Below are 21,168 nucleotides of genomic sequence, written 5' to 3'. Positions count from 1 at the left end.
GAAGATGTGTTTTAGTTTTATGTGTATGAATGTTTTACCAGCTTCTTATGTATGTGCACTGTGTGCATGCCTGGTGCCTGTGGAAGCCAGACGAGGGGGTCAAATCTTCTGGAGTTGAAGTTGTTGTTCTGTGGTGGGACTCAAACCTGAGCCCTCTGCCCCTCTGCAATGGTCAAGAGCATTGAACAAGTGCTCTGAACCATTGAGTCATCTCTCTAGCCCCAGGTAAAATAAAGTTGTATTTATAATTGTAGGGGGACCTTCAGAGACTAAAAGAGAGCATCATATTCCCTGGAGTTAGAGTTGCAGGTTTGTAAGCAGCCCGGTGTGGGCGCTGAGAAACAAACTCAGGGCACGGGAGAGCAAGTGCTTAAGTGCTGAACCATGTCTGTAGCCCTACATAGATGAGTTCTGAGCGTATCGTGTGTGTGTGTGTGTGTGTGTGTGTGTGTGTGTGTGTGTGTGAGAGAGAGAGAGAGAGAGAGAGAGAGAGAGAGAGAGAGAGAGAGAGAGAGAGAAAGAGTGACAGACAGACAGACACCCACCAAGGAGTAGATTGCCCCATTAGTTTTCCCCATGTGTTAGAACTTGAGAGGCAGCGTGGGTTGGAGGAGATAGGCAAGAGGATCTCTGAGTGTTCAAGGTCACCTGGTCTACAAAGCAAGTTCCAGACAACCAGGACTGTTTCACAGAGAAACCCTGTCTTAGGAAAGGAAAGGGAAAAGGACAAAGAGGGGGGGCGGGAGGGGGGGGAGGAAGGAAGGGGAAAAAGAACTCGACAGGCCTATGAAACAGTTCCATGATTTGGATCTTTGGGGGCAGAACTCAGCCTCTCAGTTGCTGAGGTCCACACCCAGACGTTCCCCAGACAAAAATATACAAATGTGCACATACATACACATATATATACAGCATGTGTGGACAAACATAAGTGTACTGGAAGCCACTGGCAGACCCAAACCAACATCAACCCCTTGCCTCTGCTACATGACAAAGTAGCCGTCTTTTCAAAGGAAACATGGATACAGGAAAATTAGCACCATTCTCTTAGGTACTGTGGTATGTTATCTGGCATAGTGTGAGTGTTTGTTTTGTTTTTTAGATTTACTAACCATGTATACAGTGTTCTGTCTGCATGCATGCCTGCAGGCCAGAAGAGGGCACTAGATCTCATTACAGGTTGTGAGCCACCATGTGGTTGCTTGGAATTGAACTCAGGACTTCTGGAAGAGAAGCCATCTCTCCAGTTTGTGACATTGTTTCTAATAATTGAAAATTAGAAACTAGTCTATGGCCCAAGTTAGATAATCTAGAGACAATTAATAGTTAAACAAATAAATTGGTTTCAGTCCAGATGGTAAAAGAAAAAAGGGATTTTCTTCTATTTAGGAAAATTATAAAATGCAAAAAAAAGGAAACCAGGCAGTGGTGGTACATGCCTTGAATCCCATCACTCAGGAGGCAGAGGCAGGCGGATCTCTGGGTTCAAGACCAGCCTGGTCTACAAGAGCTAGTTCCGGGACAGCCTCCAAAGCCACAGAGAAACCCTGTCTCAAAAGGAAAAAAAGAAAAAAAAAATACACACACACACACACACACACAGTGACTGGGGCGGGGGAGGGAATGAGAGCATTGACAAGCACCTCTGATATTTATAATGTACTTTGGAAGGTTTTTTTTGTTTTTGTTTTTTTTGCATTTGGATATTGTTTGTTTGTCTTTAGGTGGGGTTTCACAATAACCTTGGCTGATGGGGACTGGCTATATAGACCAGGATGGCTTCTTTATAGCCCTTACAGGATTTTGGGGGCTTTGTTCTTTTAGATTCATCTTATTTTATATATGAGTATTTTGCCTACATGTGTACCATGTGCAAGCTTGGTGCTTGTCAGAAGAGACCATGGGATCTGGAACAAGAGTTATAGGTGGTTATAAACCACCATGTGGGTGCTAGGAATCAAACCCAAGTCCTCTGTAAGAACAGCCAGTGCTCTTAACTGATGAGCCATCTCTCCAGCCTCCGCCCCCCATATATATTTAAAATAAAAACTTGGTCATTTTCAAAATTTTAATATATCAAGAACAGCCCCTTAACATGAAGCTTTCTGAAATGAACATCTTTTCTTGAGGGCATTGTATTAATCTTAAAATTCTTTCAAAACTTTATAGGCCAAGAGACTAGAGAGAGAGTTCAGCAATAAAATGTGTGTACTGCTCTTGCAGAGGACCTGAGTCTGGTTGCCAGCACCCACAATGGACAATTTATGACCTCCTATAACTCTGACTCTAGGGGGATCCAATAACTCTGCCTCCAGGTGTACCTGCACTTATTTACACACACACACAGCCCTTACACGCACGCACACACACACACACACAGTCCTTACACGCACACACAATTAAAAATGGGGGTAAAGGAAGAACAAAGACTTTCCTATTAGTATTTGCTTTTCTAAGTAGATTTCCTGTTGAGGATGACAAAGACTTTCTAATGAGGCAATTGTAACAGCATGGGAACACTTCTGTAAAATAATATCAAGATATAGGTTTGTATGATTCTTTTTTTTTTTTTTTTTTGGTTTTTACGAGACAGGGTTTCTCTGTATTGTTTCAGAGGCTATCGGTCCAGCCTGGCCTCGAACGCACAGAGATCCGCCTGCCTCTGCCTCCCGAGTGCTGGGATTAAAGGCGTGCGCCACCACCGCCCGGCCAGTTTGTATGATTCTAACTGTACATATCTTCAGTGTTTTCTAAAAGGATGAGGAGATGCAGAGGTGTAATGCTTTTTTTTTTAAAGGAATAAACCAGTAAATTTTCTTTTTTCCCAGTATTTTTGTGTTTTCCAAGATTGTCTTTTAGTTATATGTTTATAATACTTTTCTTACTGGCCTAATTATGATTAATCTCTTCTTAAATATTAGAGACCACTCTTTACCGTTCTGTGGGATCACTCTCTGCTACCATCCCTTTTGTTACCTCCAGCCCACAGAAGGTAGAATCCAATACATCTCTGACTTATATCTTCCCCTTGGTGTTTAAGTCCTGTCAGTCCAGTACTGTTACCCACAAGATTAATTCACAGGGAAGGAAAAGTGAAGTGTTTCTAATGGTGCTAGCCTTGGTGTGCCCTTGTCTTCTGCAGGGTCCCATAATCCTTTCTCTGCTTTTTTTTCTTTAAAGAATAAGTGCACAAAGACTCGCCCACCTGAATAAGTGCTTGATGAACTTTAAGTTAGGGAATTTCAGCTATCAGAAAAACCCTCTGAAATTGGGAGAGCTTCAAGGAAATCACTTCACTGTTGTTCTCAGGTAAAGAACTGCGGGTAGGAGTACCTGGGATTACCTTGACAGGTCTCATGGTCTGCTTCTGTATGTGTTGATAGGGTACAGGATAGCTGGTACAGATGGAAGGGGTCGTTGGGAGAACAAAGACTGTAGTATTTCTCCTGATAAATGGTCTTTGTCCCTCATATAGCCTTCAGAAACAGTGAGTTCTTCAGATCCAGTTTTGAAAGATAAAGAGCTTGTGATTTCATTCACATGAGTTGCCTAGAATGGGCACATTCATAGAAAGATTAGGTTACTTTGGCAGAAAGTCGTTTGTTGGTATAAGTTTCAGTTTGGGATCAAGCGTAGTTGCACATGCCTGTAATCCCAGATCACATGACTTCTTCAGGGCCAACATGGTCTATGTGGTTTGTAGACTAGCCAGGTAGTCTTGCAAAGTAAATAAATTTCATTTGGGGACAGTGAACAAATTTGGGTGCTACAAAATAGTAGAAGCTGCACCACATTGCCCATGTGCTTCATCTTTTAATATTTTTTGCTTAAAACTGATTAAAATGAGCTGAGCAGTGGTTGTTCATGCCTTCTATACCAGTACTGAAGATGAAAGCACAGAGGCAGGGGAATCTCTGTGAGTTCCAGGCCAGTCTGTATAAAAATCTCTTAAGATCTTGCCTTAAAAGTTTGCACTCAGGGTTCAAAAACGGATGCTACAATAAGTGAAGGAAGTAAACTCGGAGGCTATAGAAAACGAATCTTCCTACTGTACATGTGCTTTTTATTCTCTCTTTACTGCTCCCTATTCTAATTCTTTTTCCTAATTGTCTATAACTTCTTAGCTCCAATTTTTTCTCAATTCTAATCCCAATTTTAAGTCTGTTTCATTCCTCTTCCTCCTCAATCTGCTGCTGCCACTGCTACTTTTCCCTACATTCTTATCCTTTTACACTTCTCATTTCTACCAGCTCTTCCCTCCATCACTACCTCTCTAGTCTCCTCTCTCTCCAAAAATCTCTTTACTCCAAGGCCTGAAGCAAAAGATGAGGATTACAGAGTTAGCTTTTCATTGGTCAGGAGCATGTTCCTAGGCTAGGCAATAAAGGTAGAACCATTGCCATGGCAACATAAGGTCCCAAGGTCATAGGAGCAAAACTGTGATGAAACTTTAAGACACAGATCTGTTGTTAGTAGACTAAGTGAAGAATTGGCATGCTTTTCTTAGTAACCTTAGTAGACATCTGTGTGTCTGACTTTGTGCAAAATGTAAAATTCTCTTTTTACAAAAAGTCTTTAGTCTAGTTTGAACTTGCTGAGGTGAAAGTAAGCTAATTGTGTGTAGTGGTCTGAATCAAAGGACAAGGCAGGCTATTAAGAGTCCACAGTCGTCGGGGGTTGGTGGTAGTGGCGCACACCTTTAATCCCAGCACTCAAGAGGCAGAGGTAGGTGGGTCTCTATGAGTTGAAGGACAGCCTGGTCTACAGATCAAGTTCCAGGACAGCCAGAGCTACACAAAGACACCCTATCTCCAAAAACAAACAAAATAAGTGCACAGTCCTCTTGGGACAAACAAATCCGTTATGAAGCATGTCCCAGTATATATTCTATATATCTAAATTAGATAGCTAAATGAAAAGTCATCCTCTAGACCATCCACACAGCATGTGCCCAGTAAATAATTAGCATACTGTAGTGCTGTGGGGAAAATCCCCAAGCTGCAATGTGAAGGAAAGGGCTCTTCACACAAGAAGCCAACAGTGAGGGCAGCTAGCACATTCAGAAGGCAGGATTCCTTGTTGCCCTGCTAAATAAGGTCTATTTCGCCGTCAGATACTCATCTCTGATGGCTAGACCCTGAAATATGTTCTGGACTCTCACTGCATAGTTCTGCAGCCCAAAGCAAGTCAGGTCTACACAGAGAGACCCTGTCTTCTAAAAAAGGGGGGGCGGTGGGAGCAGGGGATTGATTAAAATAACAAACTGACAGAGTCCTTGGGAGGTATAGAAAAGATCACAAAGGTGAGGTATAGAAACCACTGTTGCAATGTGCATAATAAGGTGAGTTTCACTGTCCATTTTTTTCCCTCTGGATAACTTGGATCCTTGCAGGAATATAACAGGAACTAATGAACAAGTACAGCAAGCCATGCAGTCTCTGAAGGAAACTGGCTTCATTAACTACTATGGCATGCAAAGATTTGGAACCACAGCTGTCCCTACATACCAAGTGGGAAGGTATGTATTTGATTTCCTAATTTTTTAAAAAGATTTATTTATTTATTTATTTATTTATTTATTTATTTATTTATTATGAATGCAACATCCTGCCTCCATGTCTGTCTGCAAGCCAGAAGAGGACACCAGATCTCATTACAGATGGCTGTGAGCCACCATGTAGTTGCTGGGAATTGAACTCAGGACCTCTGGAAGAGCAGTCAGTGCTCTTAACCTCTGAGCCATCTCCAGCCCGATTTCCTAATTTTTATCTTTTTATTTTTTGGAGTTTTGTCTTGTCTTGTTTTTTGAGACATTGTCTCACTGTGTAACTCTACTGTTCTGGAACTCATTGTGTAGACCAGGAAGGCCTGGCCTTGAACTTACATGATAGCCTCCTGTGTGTTGGGATGAAAGACGTGTGCCATCATGACCAGCTCTAACATTTATCAAAAAGTTTTTGTTGGTTGGGAAGTTTGTGTTTAATTTGTAATTTCTTTTTAAAGGATGCCTCCCATAAAAGAGAAAGTTTTTGTTAATGGTATGCTTATTATTTCAGGGTTCTGTCGTGTTTAGGGCAAATGGACAGCTGATTCATAGGCTCTTTGTAAGATTTATTCTGTTTCGGTTAATGCATGCAACAGTGTGTTTTCTTTAAAAGAAAGAGAGAGAGAGAGAGAGAAGCCGTCTGAGGCGGTGGTGGCACACGCCTTTAATCCCAGCACTCGGGAGGCAGAGGCAGGCGGATCTCTGTGAGCTCGAGGCCGGGCTGGACCGACAGCCTCAAACAATACAGAGAAACCCTGTCTCGTAAAAACAAAACAAAAAAAAAAAAAAAAAAAAAAAGAAAAGCCATCTGGAGAGACACCTGGGTAAAGTGTGAGGTCCTAGGGTCAGACCCCTAGGACTACACAAAAGCCAGGTGTGGTAGAGCACATCTGTAATCCCAGTGGAGACAAGTAGATCCCTCAACCTCTTTGGCCAACTAACCTAATCAGTGAGAAACTGTCTGAAAAAATAAGGTAGAGAGCCACTGAGGAACGTCTCCAGCCACTAGAGGCACATACATGACATGTATGCACACGGTTCAAGATGTGACCCAAACAGTAAATTTTTACTCCCATTCTTCACTGCCCTTCAAGGGGAGTCTCTTTTAAGTTTTGGGGGCGCTTTTGTTTGTTTTTGTTTTTCTTTTTTTGTTTTGTTTTTTTGAGACAGGGTTTCTTTGTGTAGTCCTGGCTGTCTTAGAACTCCCTCTGTATACAAGCCTGCCTCTGCCTCCTGAGTGCTGGCACTAAAGGCATGTGTCCCCATTCCTGGTGTCTCTTTACTTTTCAGCAGTTAAGTGTCCAACTGTAAAAAGCCAGGTAATACAGACGCAGAGGGCCCAGGCCCAAGGCATGCACACTATCATCTCTTTTAACTCACAAGTCCCAGTTGATGAATCTGCCCTTTTCCCGCCCTTTCAAGAAAACCCTAGCCAGGTGTTGGTGGCGCACGCCTTTAATCCCAGCACTCGGGAAGCAGAGGCCGGCGGATCTCTGTGAGTTCGAGACCAGCCTGGTCTACAGAGTGAGTTCCAGGACAGGCTCCAAAACAATACAGAGAAACCCTGTCTCAAAAAACAAAAAACCCTAAAAGATACAACTAGTAATGTGGAATTTAGAGGTTTGGTTCCCATTTAGGTATTAGGAAAGCCCTCCTGAGTAAAAAGAGTAGAACTCTCATCATTAAATACTTGGTTTCATAAACATACAACAGAGACTGCTACATAAAGTAACTATTCTTATGGGAGCTAGGGTGGTGACAGCCACACACCGAAAGCTACCAGAGAACATTTGCTCTTAATTCTGTTTCAGCAAGGATAGAAATTGCTTTTCAGGGGGCTCGCAAGCACACTAATTGACCAGGAGTGGAAATAGTATTTTCTCTCGCACAGTGTTTTGGTATCGAGTTGTATGTCTTGTGTGATTTTATAAGGACCAGGGGATGGCTCCACTGTGTGGCAGCTCCCGTGCCTCTCTCAGGCAGTGATGTAAAATGAGGCTTGAGTTCTGAGAAGTGGAAATAATACCGGCTTCACAGAAGGCTGAGAATGAAGTTGGTGTTTATGCAGCACTTATTTCTAAGCTCAAAATATACTAAGTAATTAATAGATAAAAATCTTTTTAAATTATGGCCAGACAAGCACCATGGAGTCGAGTCCTTGGAGGCTGGTGAGGACCGTGAAAGGCTAGGCCAGCTTGGGCAGCACAGAATGATCTGTCTGCTGGTTTAGAGCAAGAACAAGGAGAAGAAACTTAGGACTATAGTGCCGCCCAGCTAGTAGATGAAATACATAAAACCGGATCGGCAACACTGAGGAAGGAAAGTCACTACAGTAACTGTGCTGATTGTTGTGGGACAGAACACTTAAGGAAGGGTTGTGTCAGCCTGTGTATTTTTAATTAACTTAGCAGAGGCACAGCCATGTGAGCCTATAGTTTTGTATCCCATAGAAAATTACTGCAAGTATTTGTTCAGTAAAGTGCTGTCAGATCTACCCCAGAAACAGGAGTTGCCTAATATGCCCAAAGGTCAGTACAAGTTAGTCCAGAGTTCCAAAGATTTCCTTTCACAACATCATACTATTTCCTGCCTTCATAGAATTTACTGTATCACCATAGGGTTTCCTAGGGGAAATTCCAAGTCTCAGTATATAGTTAAACAGAAGATGAATCCAAAGCCGGGTGGTCGTGGCACGCGCCTTTAATCCCAGCACTCGGGAGGCAGAGGCAGGCTTCCGTGAGTTGGAGACCAGCCTGGTCTACAAGAGCTAGTTCCAGGACAGCCTCCAAAGCCACAGAGAAACCCTGTCTCGAAACCCCCCCCAAAAAAAGAAGATGAATCCACAATATATAAAGACGACCAGTGAAAAAAATCTTCCACCCCTAGCAAAAGGACAGCCCAAACTTTGAATGTTTTTTTTTTCTTGGCATATATTGCATACTCTAATTGGTTTCATTATTTTGTGTATATGCAACCATATTCTCCCCTACACACCCTCTTCCCCCTCTCCTCCTCTAATCGCCTGTCTCTTCCCAGCTTCCTCCACATTTCCTTACATGTGTTCTAAGTGTGTCCCATTGAGGTTCATTGGAGTTGTTTACAGAAACATGGACATCTTGTCCCTGAAGAAAATGTGCATGAGCCTCACTTCATTCTTTGACAAGGTACTGACAGGACCAGCTTTCTGGGAATCTTGTCTGAGTAGTCACGGCTGCTGTGAACTCAAGAGTACAACAGTCGCGTCATATTCCCAAGTCGGCTCCCTCCTCACTCCTTCCTCCAGCTTTGCAGTCTTTCAGCTCCCCGCTCTCTCGAGAACATGAAATAGATGTCCCATTTATGACTGGGCATCAGAAACTGAATCCAGGTCTCCTGCAGAGTATGTCCGTGTGGGTTTGTGCCTGTTGAATGTAATGCACATAGGGACCAGAAAACAGAAGTAGATCCCTGAATGTGCGTGCTGGGAACCAGACTCGTGTCCCTGCAAGAGCAATAAGCACTCTTGACCGCAGGTAGTAGTCACTGGAGTCTGTCACCATTTTCCTATATACTTTTAAATTTAATAAGCTACTAAGTGTTTCTTGTTGCCTCCTCAACACTTGAGCATATAAAACTTTTCTTATGCAAAGTTGAGTAAGTACTGTTTAATTCTAGAGCTATTCTACAGAATTCCTGGACAGAAGTCATGGATTTAATACTGAAACCCCGTTCTGGAGGTAAGAAAAAGATTTGTGTTAAAATAAAATGCGTACAATGGATAGATAGATATTCATGGAATCATTTTAAGTAAAAATAACTGCAAGTTGTTATTTTAAAGTTCTTGGGTTTTTTACATTAAATTTAAATGCTATTTCATTTTTATGATTTATATATAGGGTTAAATTATTAAAAACTATCCTGGTTCAAGCTCTATTCATCTAATTTATTCATGCATGTTTAAATGAAAATTCATTTCTCTTCAGTTACTATGAATTCTCTGAATTTATAGATAACTTATGTATGGCTATCTTGTTAAAGCATAGTATAATAACTAAAATTTTGGGGGGAACTATCTCTAAAACTATACTGTAAAAGAGGGATTTAACTGATAGTTTATAAATTAAAATAATAATACTCGTCTTAGGTAACTATTTTCAAGTTAAAAAGAAGTTTTTAATTTTGATACAAGCAGTACAGGGGCAAAGAGAAGGAGAGACCCCCTCCTTAGCTGAGGTGGTGATGATCAACAGCTCTTGCGGTTCACAGGGCCAAAGAGAGGTGATCATCTTGGCCTGTGGCTTTGCTTTTGGGCGACTGAGTTTCTTTGTTACTAATGAATGTTGAAGGATGTTAGGTGACGCACATTTTTCTGTTGGACAAGTTTGATTGTAGCTTGTCTTTTACCACAGCTGAAAAGGGTTATTTGGTGAAATGCAGAGAAGAATGGGCCAAGACCAAAGATCCAGCCTCTGCTCTCAAAAAGCTGCCTGTCAAAAGGTGTGTGGAAGGGCAGCTGCTTCGAGGACTTTCAAAATATGGAATGAAGAATATAGTCTCTGCATTTGGCATAGTGAGTGCAATTTGTGAAGTCAGGCAATGACTCAAGGTGGTTAATGCTTCTTAAACATAGTCTTAAAAAAAAGCTTCAAAGAATCCTTTAGTGGTCTTCAAAGAAATTTCTTGACTGTACCTCATTCTGACCCTGGAAGGGGATGAGCTGGTAGATGTGGGAAATGCTGACGGTGTTTATTAACATTGGAGGCACAAAAAAGTGTCTTTGGAAAATGTCATTGTTAATTGAATCTAATGTAATTGAATAGGCTTTGAAAAATTCAGAACTCATTGTACAGACATTTCTTTTAAAACTTCATTTTGTGTTTGTGCCTATGCAGGGCACATGCATGGACTTGAGCACACAGGTAGTCGGGGTTAGCGCAAGTGCCTTAACCTGCTGAACCATCTATCTGACGCCATTGTACAGTCGTTTCTTGGTCACCATCTTCACTGGAGCTTTAAACTGCCTAAGGAAGAAAGCTCAATAGGAAGTAGCTAAGAGGTTGCCTGTTTGTGTGTTTTCAATAAGGGGCACCATATTGGGGAGCATAGTTCATACGTATGTGCATAGTATAGGATAATTTGAAGTGCTTTCCCACTGAGCTACATTTCCAGCCCTACAATCAGATTTGAAGTCTGGGTTTCTTGTGTTAGGATTACCATTAAATGAGCAAAATATTTGGAAAATAGCACTTTAAATGCTCAGAATTGTTTGTGCTTGTTTCGCCTATTTCTCCCTTCTCTACAGATCCCAAGAAATAATCGATTAATGTATATCCATAGTTATCAAAGCTATGTGTGGAATACCATGGTGAGCAAAAGGATAGAAGACTATGGGCTGAAACCTGTCCCTGGGGACCTTGTTCTCAAAGGAGGTAAAAATACTGTTGTCATTCAGCCAAATTAGGACTCAGATATTTATAGCAGTGTTTCTGAAATCCAGCATAGCTACTAGTTAAGAAAGAGATGTGTAGTAAGTGGGACATGGAAAAGTCACGTGAGCTCAGGCTGATAAATTTGTCACCAGTGAAAAGATGTGTATGTGTTTTGAGTAAGCAGCTAAGTTTGGGCCTCCAGCTAGTATTGCAGAATAACCTTTGGGCCAGTATTGTAAAAGTCCTTTACAAGGCCGGGCATTGGTGGCGCACGCCTTTAATCCCAGCACTCTGGAGGCAGAGGCAGGCGGATCTCTGTGAGTTTGAGACCAGACTGGTCTACGGAGTGAGTTCCATGACAGTCTCCAAAACAATACAGAGAAACCCTGTCTCGAAAAACCAGAAAAAAAGTCCTTTACAAGTGTTAATCTGGGTCTTCAAAATATGTATATTTATGCATGTTTCTCAGCATTTCATTGTGTCATCAGGCACTTTTAAAGAGTTTCTTCAGATGGACACATAATAGGCTGGTCCAAAACGTTAGCATAAATGTGAGTATGGGTCCAGAGCTATGGCACAGCTGTAAAGAGCACTTGCTGTTCTTGCAGAGGAGCCAAGTTCTATCCCCAGCACCCACAGGAGTCAAGGTGCCAGCTGATTAGAAAAGGACGATTCTAAATTTCCTGGGCCTCTGCACCTGGACACCTTGTACTTTCCACTCACTGAGACATGTAGAACTACAGGAGTCTGAATTCATGAAAATGCTTTTCTTTAACCTGCTGTTTACTTGTGGATTTGCAGCCACAGCTACCTATATTGAGGAGGAAGATGTTAATAATTACTCCATTCATGATGTGGTGATGCCCCTGCCTGGTTTTGATGTAATCTACCCCAAACATAAAAGTAAGTTCCATGTTTGAGCCAAATATTTAAAACAAGTATAATGTGATTAAGCTACCAGTAGCCAAGAGTGAAGCAGGGGAAAATGAATATTTGAAACATAACCATAAAGTGTTCTTTATAGTACATTTTAATAGAGATTTAACCTTCAAAACCAGCTGAGTTTGATGGCTAATCCTAGAAGACTGGCAAAGCTCTGTGAGTTCAAGGCTAATGTGGCCTACAAAGCAAGTTCCAAGCCAACCAGGGCTACATAGACAGACAGCCCTATATAAAAGTGGTGTGTGTGTGTAACAACTAAATATATTAGAATAAATTTATTAAAATATATCATAGTTAACTACATTTCTTTATATATGTAATGTGTTATATGTATGTGTGTACATACACATATAATATACACAAATGTATGTATGTGTGTGTGTGTGTGTTTTATGTTCTCCTGGAAAGGAATGCATTCAGGAGAATAACTTAAACTGGAAGCTACCCTACTGCACTATCGTGGGCCTGTAATCTCAACAGCTGAGGCTGGAGGATTGCTTTAGCTTATAAATTGGATTCCAGTCTGAGAAAAGGAAATGAAAGTTAGAATCCTCTGCCATTATTTCCCATTCTACAGATATTTTGTCATTATTTCTGTTACATTCATGAATGCCCGTGGTGGTAGAAAGGAGGACTTGCGATTTCTCTGGTTTGTGATTCAGATGTAATAAAGGAACAGTTTTGAGCATTTGAAAGAATGACCCAGCAATGGCCTATATATAGTATTTTTCTGTAAAAATAGTTTTTCTTGGGGGAGTTGGAGGGGTGGCTCATCCATTAAGAACACTGACTGCTCTTCCAGAGGTCCTGAGTTCAATACCCAGCACCCACATGGGGGCTCACAACCACCTCTAGTGATCTATTACCCTCTTCTGGCATTAAGGAGTACATGCAGGTAGAACACTCATACACATAAAATAAATAGAATTTTAAAAAGACAGTTTTTCTTGGTCTAAGAACCAGTGTGTATGTGTAAGTCATTCACACCGCTCTGCTTCCGGCACCCACACTGGCTGACTTCACGGAAGAGAAGGGAGTGGACTGGTCCAAGAGAAAACCAGGAGGGTGAGCAAGGAATAGTGTAGCGGGCTTCCCTTGGCAGCCACCAAGGAGAGGGCTCAAGATGCTGACGCTATGAGGGGGCCGTTGTGGAGCTAGGGAGAAACCTGGTGCCATGGAAACTCCGAAGAACCCATAGGATGACCCCTGCTAAGACTGTATCAGATTGGTGAATACCCTAGCTGTCATCATAGAGCCTTTATCCATTAATGATGGAAGCAGGTGCAGAGATCACAGCCAACCCGTGGGCCAAGCTCTGGGAGTCCAGTTGAAGAGAGGGAGAAGGAATCATATGACTAAGGGGTCAAGAACATGATAGGGGAACCCACAGAGATAGCTGATCTGAGCTTGTGGGAGCTCACAGACTCTGGACTGACAGCCAGCGAGCCAGCATGGGACCAAACTAGGCCTTCTGCATCTTCTGACATCAGATAATGTGGAAATATTAAGCTACACAAAATAGGGATGTCCTGTGATATTTTCTTGAGGGAGAAATCACTTACGTGAGAAGCCAAGGAAGTCAAGAACCAAAGGTCTGCACACTGCTCCCCGGGGCCGCAACCAGAACCCAAAGAGAGAGTCTCCTCCCCCTAGCTCTTTTAATCTACGTACCTGTAACCACACCCAAATGAACGTGGTCTGCACTACGGGTACATAGATCTCTCCCTACAGTGTGGCGTGGTCTTTTGTGGGGCACCTAGCAGTGGGACTAGGACCTGTCCCAGGCCCATGAGCTGGCTCTTTGGAACCTATTCCCCATGCTAGGTTGCCTTGCCCAGCCTTGATACAAGGGGGAGGAGCTTGGTCCTGCCTGACCTTGATATGCCAAGCTTTATTGGCTCCCGTGAGAGAACTTACCTCTTCTGATGGAGATGGGGGAAGAGTGAATACGAGGGAAGCTGTGGTTGGCATGTAAAATGAATTAACTAATTATTAATAATGGAGAAGTTGCTGTAATGATAGATATGTAACATTCTCACCAGTAAAGAATGCTGAGTGTCAGAGGTGAAGAAAAACAAAAAGATCTGAGGCTGGTGGTTGTTTCTTCTGCCTCTCTCTGAGGTATGTGAGGTATAGCTTTTCCTGTTTTCTTTTTTTTATGCAGACCCAGAGCACAGCTGTGCCTTTTTTGGTACTTTGGGCTTCCGTACTCTTCCTCTGAGCACTCCATGCCTGACTCATGGCATGCTTTCTCTGTTCTCCATCTCCCTCCTGGACAGCTGCTGAGATCTACAGCTTGCCTTCTTCGGAGTTTTTCTCTTAAACTCTGATAAAGTTATTCTTGTGCTTTCAAGAAAAATGCAAATGCTTATTGTAGTCAGGATTCTCCTGGAACAGATAAGGAGAGATCAAAAGGGATTTATGAGAGGCCTTGACTCACTCAATTATAGCTCCTGAGAAGTTCCAGGATATCTGCTAGAGAACCAGAGCTATCAGTCTGGGGCTAGAGGTACAAGAACCTGTGGCCTGCAGGTACAAGCCGTGAAGTCCAGGAGCAGGAGAAAACCGTTCCCCGTGTCTGGGGAGAGGGAGCTCCTTTCCTTTCTTTCGCCTTTTGCTTTGTTGAGAGCGTGTCCACATTGACAGTGAGTCTTCTACATGGAGACCTCTGACTCACACACCAGTCTCCTCTAGAACCACAGTTGCTCAGTTAGTTGCTCTGATCAAAAGCAAAGTCCCCAGCGTTTCCCTTTCAGTTGCAGTGGGACAGGCTCAGTTGAAATGTGAGAATAAATCATATTTAACAGTTTGCTGCCCAAGTATCCTAGTTTTGTTTCTGTTCCTATGATAAAGCACCATGACCAGAAGCAGAAGCAACCTGAGGACAAAGGGATGTATTGGGCTCACACAGCCTGGTCACACTCAGCCATCGAGGGACGTCAGGCAGGAACTCAAGCAGGAGCGGGTACAGGAACTGGAGGAGTGCTGCTTTCTGGCTTGTCCAGGGATAGCACCACCCACAGTGGGCCAGACCCTCCTGCATCAACCAGAAATGAGGTGTGCCACAGACACGCCAAAGACCAGACTGATGGAAGCAATTCCTTAGATGAGGTTCCCTTCTCATAGGTGACTCTAATTTGTGTCAAGTTAAGAAAAACTAATTTGTACACCAAGTCAAGCTGATAGCCTGAATCAGCCATCACAAAAAAGAGGAAGAATGCCCCTGCCCCCCTTTCTTATTCCTCTCAGTATTTGGAACTTGGCTCATTCCAATAAAAGTTAATTTAGCAGAACATTTGACAAAGCCATTCGTAAAACCCTATAGTCAAGGCAGAGATTTATCCTCCTAGGACGAGTTAAGCATTTGAACCTATAACATGGGCACATCTAGTACCCAGAAGTTCTCAGGGGAATGGTGAGGCTACGTTCTTTCCTTGTCCCTGTATTTCCAGCATTTTTAATGACTAACTTGAATAAAGAAATGAATTGACTATATTCTTAAATTTCTGTATACTTGTAAATAATATAAGATGAAGCTGTTAGTAATAGGAAAAGTAAGAACCACAGAAAGCATCAAATGTAAATCCTCGTGGTCATGGCTAGCAGTCGGATGTCCAGGTGGGAACAAGTGCCATTGCTTTGGAACTAGGGAAGCTAAGGCAGAAAGGCTCTTGAGCTGCATAGTAACATTCTAGAGCGATGGCCCAGTGGCCACGGAAGACTTAACTCTCCAGACAGCCTGCGCTCAGTTGCCAACACCACGTCGGGTCTGCCTGCAGCTTAAGCCCCAGGGGTCTCCAGTGCCTTCTTTTGGCCTCCATAGACACCCACATGCACACATACATATTTACACATAGACATACATACATTTACATAGGTAAAAATGAATTTTTTAAATCATGAAAAGATAAATTAGTTTGATGGTAGATTATAAAAATTAAGGGCCACAAAGGCTGTGCATGGTGGCTCACACCTTTAATCCTTTAACATTTGGGAGGCAGAGGCAGGATGATCACTGTGAGTTTGAGGCCAGCCAGGGGTATATAGTGAGACCTTGTCTCCAAAAAAGAAAAAAATATTAAGGGCCAGCGAGATGGGTAAAGTTTGACAACCTGTGTTAAGTCCCTAGAACACACGTGAAGGCAAGGAAAGGACCAGCTCTACTGTGTTGTCCTCTGACCTCCTGTGTTCCACATATGCTCTGTTCCCACACCTCCCTCCCTCCCTTCCCCTCTCTCAGTTATGTGTACTAACACAAAGAATGTGAAGAAAATTTTGAATAAAGAAAAATCTGACCCTAAGAGAATACATGGACCCCACCCCCAAGAAGGGGAAAGGAACAAGATCTCCTGAGTAAATTGGGAATGTGGGAGGGGGCAGGGAGATAGGAGAGAGAGGAGGGGTGAAGGGGGGGGAGAACATGAGGGATGGGAGGTCAAGTTAGGGGAAGAACAGAGAAGGACAGCAAGAAAAGAGACACCTTAACAGAGGAAGCCATCTGGGCTTAATGAGAAATCTGGCACTAGGGAAATCTCCAGGGATCCACAAGGATGACCCCAACTAAGAATCTAGGTAATAGTGGAGAGGCTCCTTTAAATGCCCTTCCTCTATAATGAGATTGATGACTACCTTAAATGCCATCTTCCATCCTTCACCCAATAGCTGATGGAAACAGAAGCAGAGATTCACAACCAAGCACTGAGCCAAACTCCTAGAGTCCAGTTGTAGAGAGGGAGGAGTGATGAGCAAAGGGGTCAAGACCATGCTGGGGAAACCCACAGAAACAGCTGACCTGAGCAAGTGAGAGCTCACGGACCCCAATCTGACAGCTGGGGAACCAGCATAGGACTTAACTAGGCCCCATAAACATGGGTGTCAGTTGGGGGCCTGGGCAGTCTATGGGGCCATTGGCAGTGGAACCAGTATTTATTCCTAGTGCATGAATGAGCTTTGGCAGCCCATTCCCTATGGAAGGATACTCTCTCAGCCTAAATACAGAGGGAGGACCTAGGTCCTGCCCCCAAATGATGTGACAGATTTTGTGGATCCCCCATGGGAGGCCTCACCCTCCCTGAAAAGTGGATGGAGGATGGGATGGGGGTATGATGGAGGGAGAGGGAACTGGGACTGGTATTTAAAATAAGATTGTTTTTTAAGTTTATAAAAAATTTAAATAATAAGAAATAACTCACCCAAAAAATAATATCTGAACTGGATGTGGTGACCCATGGCTTCAGTCCCAACACTTGGGGGACAAAGGCAGGTGGTTTTCTAAGGTTAAGTCCAGACTGGTTTACAGAGCTAGTTCCAGGACAGCCAGGACTACACAGGGGAATACTTTCTCAAATAAATAAATAATAAAAAACAGCAACTTATAACTCCAATGCTTATATGTATATGTAGAGGACAGCTAATATACCATGTTTCAGAGAACTCTATAATTAGAACCTGTTTGTAGTAGGAAGGAACTTCCTCATATTGTGGCGTGTTTAGTAAGGAAACAGTAGAGAACCATCTCCTGGGGGCTGAGTGGACCAGATAGTTTCTAGGTGTTTCTGGGGTGTTTTTGTTTTTTGGGGTTGTTGTTTTTGTTTGGTTGTTTTTTTGGGGGGTTGTTTGTTTTTTTGTTTGTTTTTCTGGGATTTTTTTGAGACAGGGTTTCTCTGTATTGCTTTGGAGCCAGTCCTGGAACTCTGTAGCCCAGGTTGGCCTTGAACTCACAGAGATCTGCCTGCCTCTGCCTCCCGAGTGCTGGGATTAAAGGTGTGTGCCACCACTACCTGGTGGGGTTTCTGTTTTTAAACATTTAGAGTCACCATGTATAAATTGTATTTAGAAACTTCATGTAACGTGGCCTTTTGAGGTCATCTTGGGAACCTCAGCCACAAGCCGTGTAGCTGATTAGAAAAGCAAAGCCACATGGTGGCTACTCTGAAGCTAGAGGTACCGTTTAGGCCTAGTTGCTAAGTGGAGGAGGTTTTATAGCCTCTGAATTATAAACTAGAGTTAACTAACTTTATTAGGACAGTCTGGCTAGACTTACATTTCTACTGTAATTGAGGTTAATCTGCTGACAGACTGCATTGTAGTTAACTGCTTGTGTCTTGTATCAGTTAGTGAAGCCTACAGGGAAATGCTCGCTGCAGACAATCTTGATATTGACAACATGAGACACACAATTCGAGATTACTCCTTATCAGGCGCCTACCGAAAGATCATTATTCGGCCTCAGAATGTCAGCTGGTGAGTATAGAATGATACAGGACCAGAGTATTTTATAGAATCACAAGGTCTTGCTTTGTGTGTATGTGTTTCTGTGCATTATGAGTGCTCCATAACTGTTAACTGTCCTGATTGCTGCTGTTACTATGGCTACCAGTTAGTATTTTTTAAGTGATCAATAAACTGGTGTTGCCTGCATTCATAGAGTGAAAGTTAAGTTTGCGATTTGCTGGCATCCCTGACTTACTGAACAGGTGTACAGAAAGTGAGCTTTTCTGCCTTTCTCTGTAGAACTTCCATTTGCTTCTGGAGCTAGAGAGATGGCTGAGAGGTTAGGCGTGCTGACTGCGCCTCTAGGGTTCAATTCCCAGCACCCACATGGCAGTTCCATCTGTAACTTCATCTCCAGGGAGTCCACACCCTCTCCTGGTAATCACCATGGTGCACAGACACACATTCAGGCAAAACACTCATGCATACAAAATAAAATTAGAATTAGTATATGATATTTTGATATTTTTACTATTTCCCGAAGCTTTTCTAACTTTAAAATGAAATCCTGAACTAGTTGCCCATTGCCAGGAAATTCTTTTCCTCCCCCCTTTTTTTTTTCCTGCCAATGGGCATGGAGTTGGCAGAGTTGGATTCTACCTTCCACACTCTGGAGATGAGTTCCTCTCATAAGAAGGTGATGGCAGCGGTGCCCACTGTGGAGGTTATAAAAATGCCATGGTTACTTCTGCTTCACCTGTACAAAATCAAGCCCATCATGCTAGAAAAACTTTCCAAATCATTCCATCATCTGATAGTCCTTGTCGTCTATTATAAAGTATGGAACAGCAGTTGTTATGCATAAAATCCAACCTGTCCTGTTCCAGGGAGGCCCATCGGTCACGCTGTATGTTTATCTTCCCCACAAATGGGGGTGGAGAGCTTTGTGCCATTTATGAGTGTTTGCGTTCATACTTGTCTTTATGTGTTTTTTAGGGAAGTCGTTGCATATGATGACCCTAAAATTCCACTTTTCAATACGGACGTGGACAACCTAGAAGGAAAGCCGCCACCAGTTTTTGCTTCTGGTAAATCAGTAAGATGTGGAGGGTGTGTGTGTGTGTGTGTGTGTGTGTGTGTGTGTGTGTGTGTGTGTGTGTGTGTGTGTGTGTGTGTGTGTGTGTGTATGTGTGCGCGCGTGCGTGCGTGCGCATGCATGTGCGTGTCTGTGTGCGCATGGCACACGTGGAGAGATCACAGGACAACTTGGGGGATCTAGGTCTCTTCACTGTGGGTACCAGGGGTCACACTTAAGTCACCGGGTTTAGTAGCTTAGTGGCAGCTCTTTGACTTGATGAACCGCGTTGCCAGCCTTACCTACCCCGTTACCCTGAGGAAAGTGGCCACGTCCATCCTGCTGTTTCATGCACCCGTACTCTCGTTTCCATGGTCTCATCCTCTGGGGCCCCTGGGGAGGAGAATCCTAAGGGAAGGGTGTGGCTTTTCGGGGAGTCTTGGCATCTTTGGCCGGCCTGCCTCCACTTCCAGGCTCTGACCGTGCACTTCTTTCTCCCTGGTAGAAGGCAGATACAGGGCCCTGAAGATGGACTTCTCACTCCCTCCTTCTACTTACGCCACCATGGCCATTCGAGAAGTGCTGAAAATGGACACCAGCATCAAGAAGCAGACCCAGCTGAATACAAACTGGCTCCGATGAGTAGTGTGTTCTTGAGAGAGGAGACACAGACAAGTTCCTGTCCAATGACCTCCTGTTCTTTTATTTTTTAATTGCTGGCTCATATTTGATTTTTAAAACTTTTATAGTGACGGATTATTTGTATTTTTAAAGTTTTTTTTAATCAGCTTAAAGAAATAATTTGCAACTTTTGTACACACATGCAGATCCTGAGGGTCCTAATTCTAGCTCAGAAGATATAAATTGGTCAGTGTGCTCCAGGTGCTCAAGTCCTGTTCAGCATCAGGGTTATGGCTTTGTAACAATAATGGGGACTTTGTAACAGTAAAAGGGGACTTTAAAGTAGCAAGGTAGGCTTTGCTGTGCACCTGAAATGCAAACTCGGGGAATTTTTATAAGTACAGGAGTGCATCCCAGAGCAAATACAACAAACTGATCGTGACTATGGAAATTAGAGTCCGTCCTTAACACACTGTACTCCTGTTGGTCCAATGGTAACAAAACACTCACAGGTTTATAAACACAATGTGGTTTTCATTGTGCAGCTGTGTGTCAGATTCAGGTAAACGTTTATATACATCTGATCTTGCAGTGGTTTTCATGTTGGTAGCATCAGCGCCTTTCAAGGGAGCCTTTTCCTTGGTATAAATATAGTAGTTTTTATTGGTTAAGGTCTAATTTTACTTTAGGTGCCTTTTACTTTTAAGACTGTTTCCACTGGACTCAAAAGTAAATAGTGCTGAAAAAAATCAGGAAAACTTCCAAGGGCTCCTTCTATCAGCAAGGCTAACCTGTCACCAGTTGCTTCAGCATTCCACATCATGGGCACCACAAAACCTCTCTCTGAAAGGATGGGTGTGCCTTTCTGAAGTTGTGTGACATGACTCTACTAATTTCTTTCTGTTGTTTCTAGAAGCAGATGTAATAGGTATTTTTAAGAACTCCTTTCTACTAATTATGTAAATAAATTAAATAAATATTCTAAAACTGGGTGCATGTAAAAGTCTTATCCCTAACTAAAGGGAAGCAAGGCACTCGTGAGTCAAGGATGGTGGGCAGAGGTGACGAGAGTGTCTTGATCAGGTATGGGATGGCAAAATCGTGTAAAATAGTACCCACTGGGGTGACATAAGACGGCCTGGGCTCACGATTAACCCTCCTACAGCACCGCTCCCTGGCCTCCCACTGGACTTCCTGGAGTGTAAAGGGGCCTGGAGAAGAGCGTGAATGTCATGTGTCTCAGATCTCTCCCAGAAAGCACCATGATAACCAGTAATGCATTAACCCTTTCTTCTCACTGGCCTAAGCCACTGCTACAACTGCAAAGGAGTGAGAAATAGAACCAATAACTGAGTCATTTATGA

The 21,168-nt window shown here is 43.0% G+C and overlaps 1 protein-coding gene across 3 annotated transcripts in view; it reads left to right on the top strand.

The window, feature by feature from the left end:
• Positions 1–20,794, top strand: part of Pus7 (pseudouridine synthase 7) — a 45,093-nt gene extending 24,299 nt beyond the window's left edge. For 2 of the 3 annotated variants that reach the window (XM_013121092.3, XM_005080856.4), the window contains 9 exons: positions 3,181–3,309; positions 5,393–5,518; positions 9,200–9,261; positions 9,934–10,094; positions 10,827–10,953; positions 11,755–11,856; positions 18,009–18,138; positions 19,105–19,196; positions 19,689–20,794. In XM_013121092.3, the coding sequence (XP_012976546.1) occupies positions 3,181–3,309; positions 5,393–5,518; positions 9,200–9,261; positions 9,934–10,094; positions 10,827–10,953; positions 11,755–11,856; positions 18,009–18,138; positions 19,105–19,196; positions 19,689–19,825 (1,066 nt within the window). In that variant the 3' untranslated portion in view covers positions 19,826–20,794. Of the gene's footprint in view, positions 1–3,180; positions 3,310–5,392; positions 5,519–9,199; positions 9,262–9,933; positions 10,095–10,826; positions 10,954–11,754; positions 11,857–14,059; positions 14,705–18,008; positions 18,139–19,104; positions 19,197–19,688 lie in introns of those variants that run through there. The other variant, XM_040735175.1, reaches the window with a different exon arrangement.
• Positions 20,795–21,168: the final 374 nt, after the last annotated feature.

Source organism: Mesocricetus auratus, unplaced genomic scaffold (genome assembly GCF_017639785.1).
Source record: "Mesocricetus auratus isolate SY011 unplaced genomic scaffold, BCM_Maur_2.0 Super-Scaffold_100043, whole genome shotgun sequence".
Lineage (NCBI taxonomy): Eukaryota > Metazoa > Chordata > Mammalia > Rodentia > Cricetidae > Mesocricetus > Mesocricetus auratus.
Note: the sequence above shows the minus strand (reverse complement) of the source record. Positions and strands in the feature narration are given on the sequence as shown.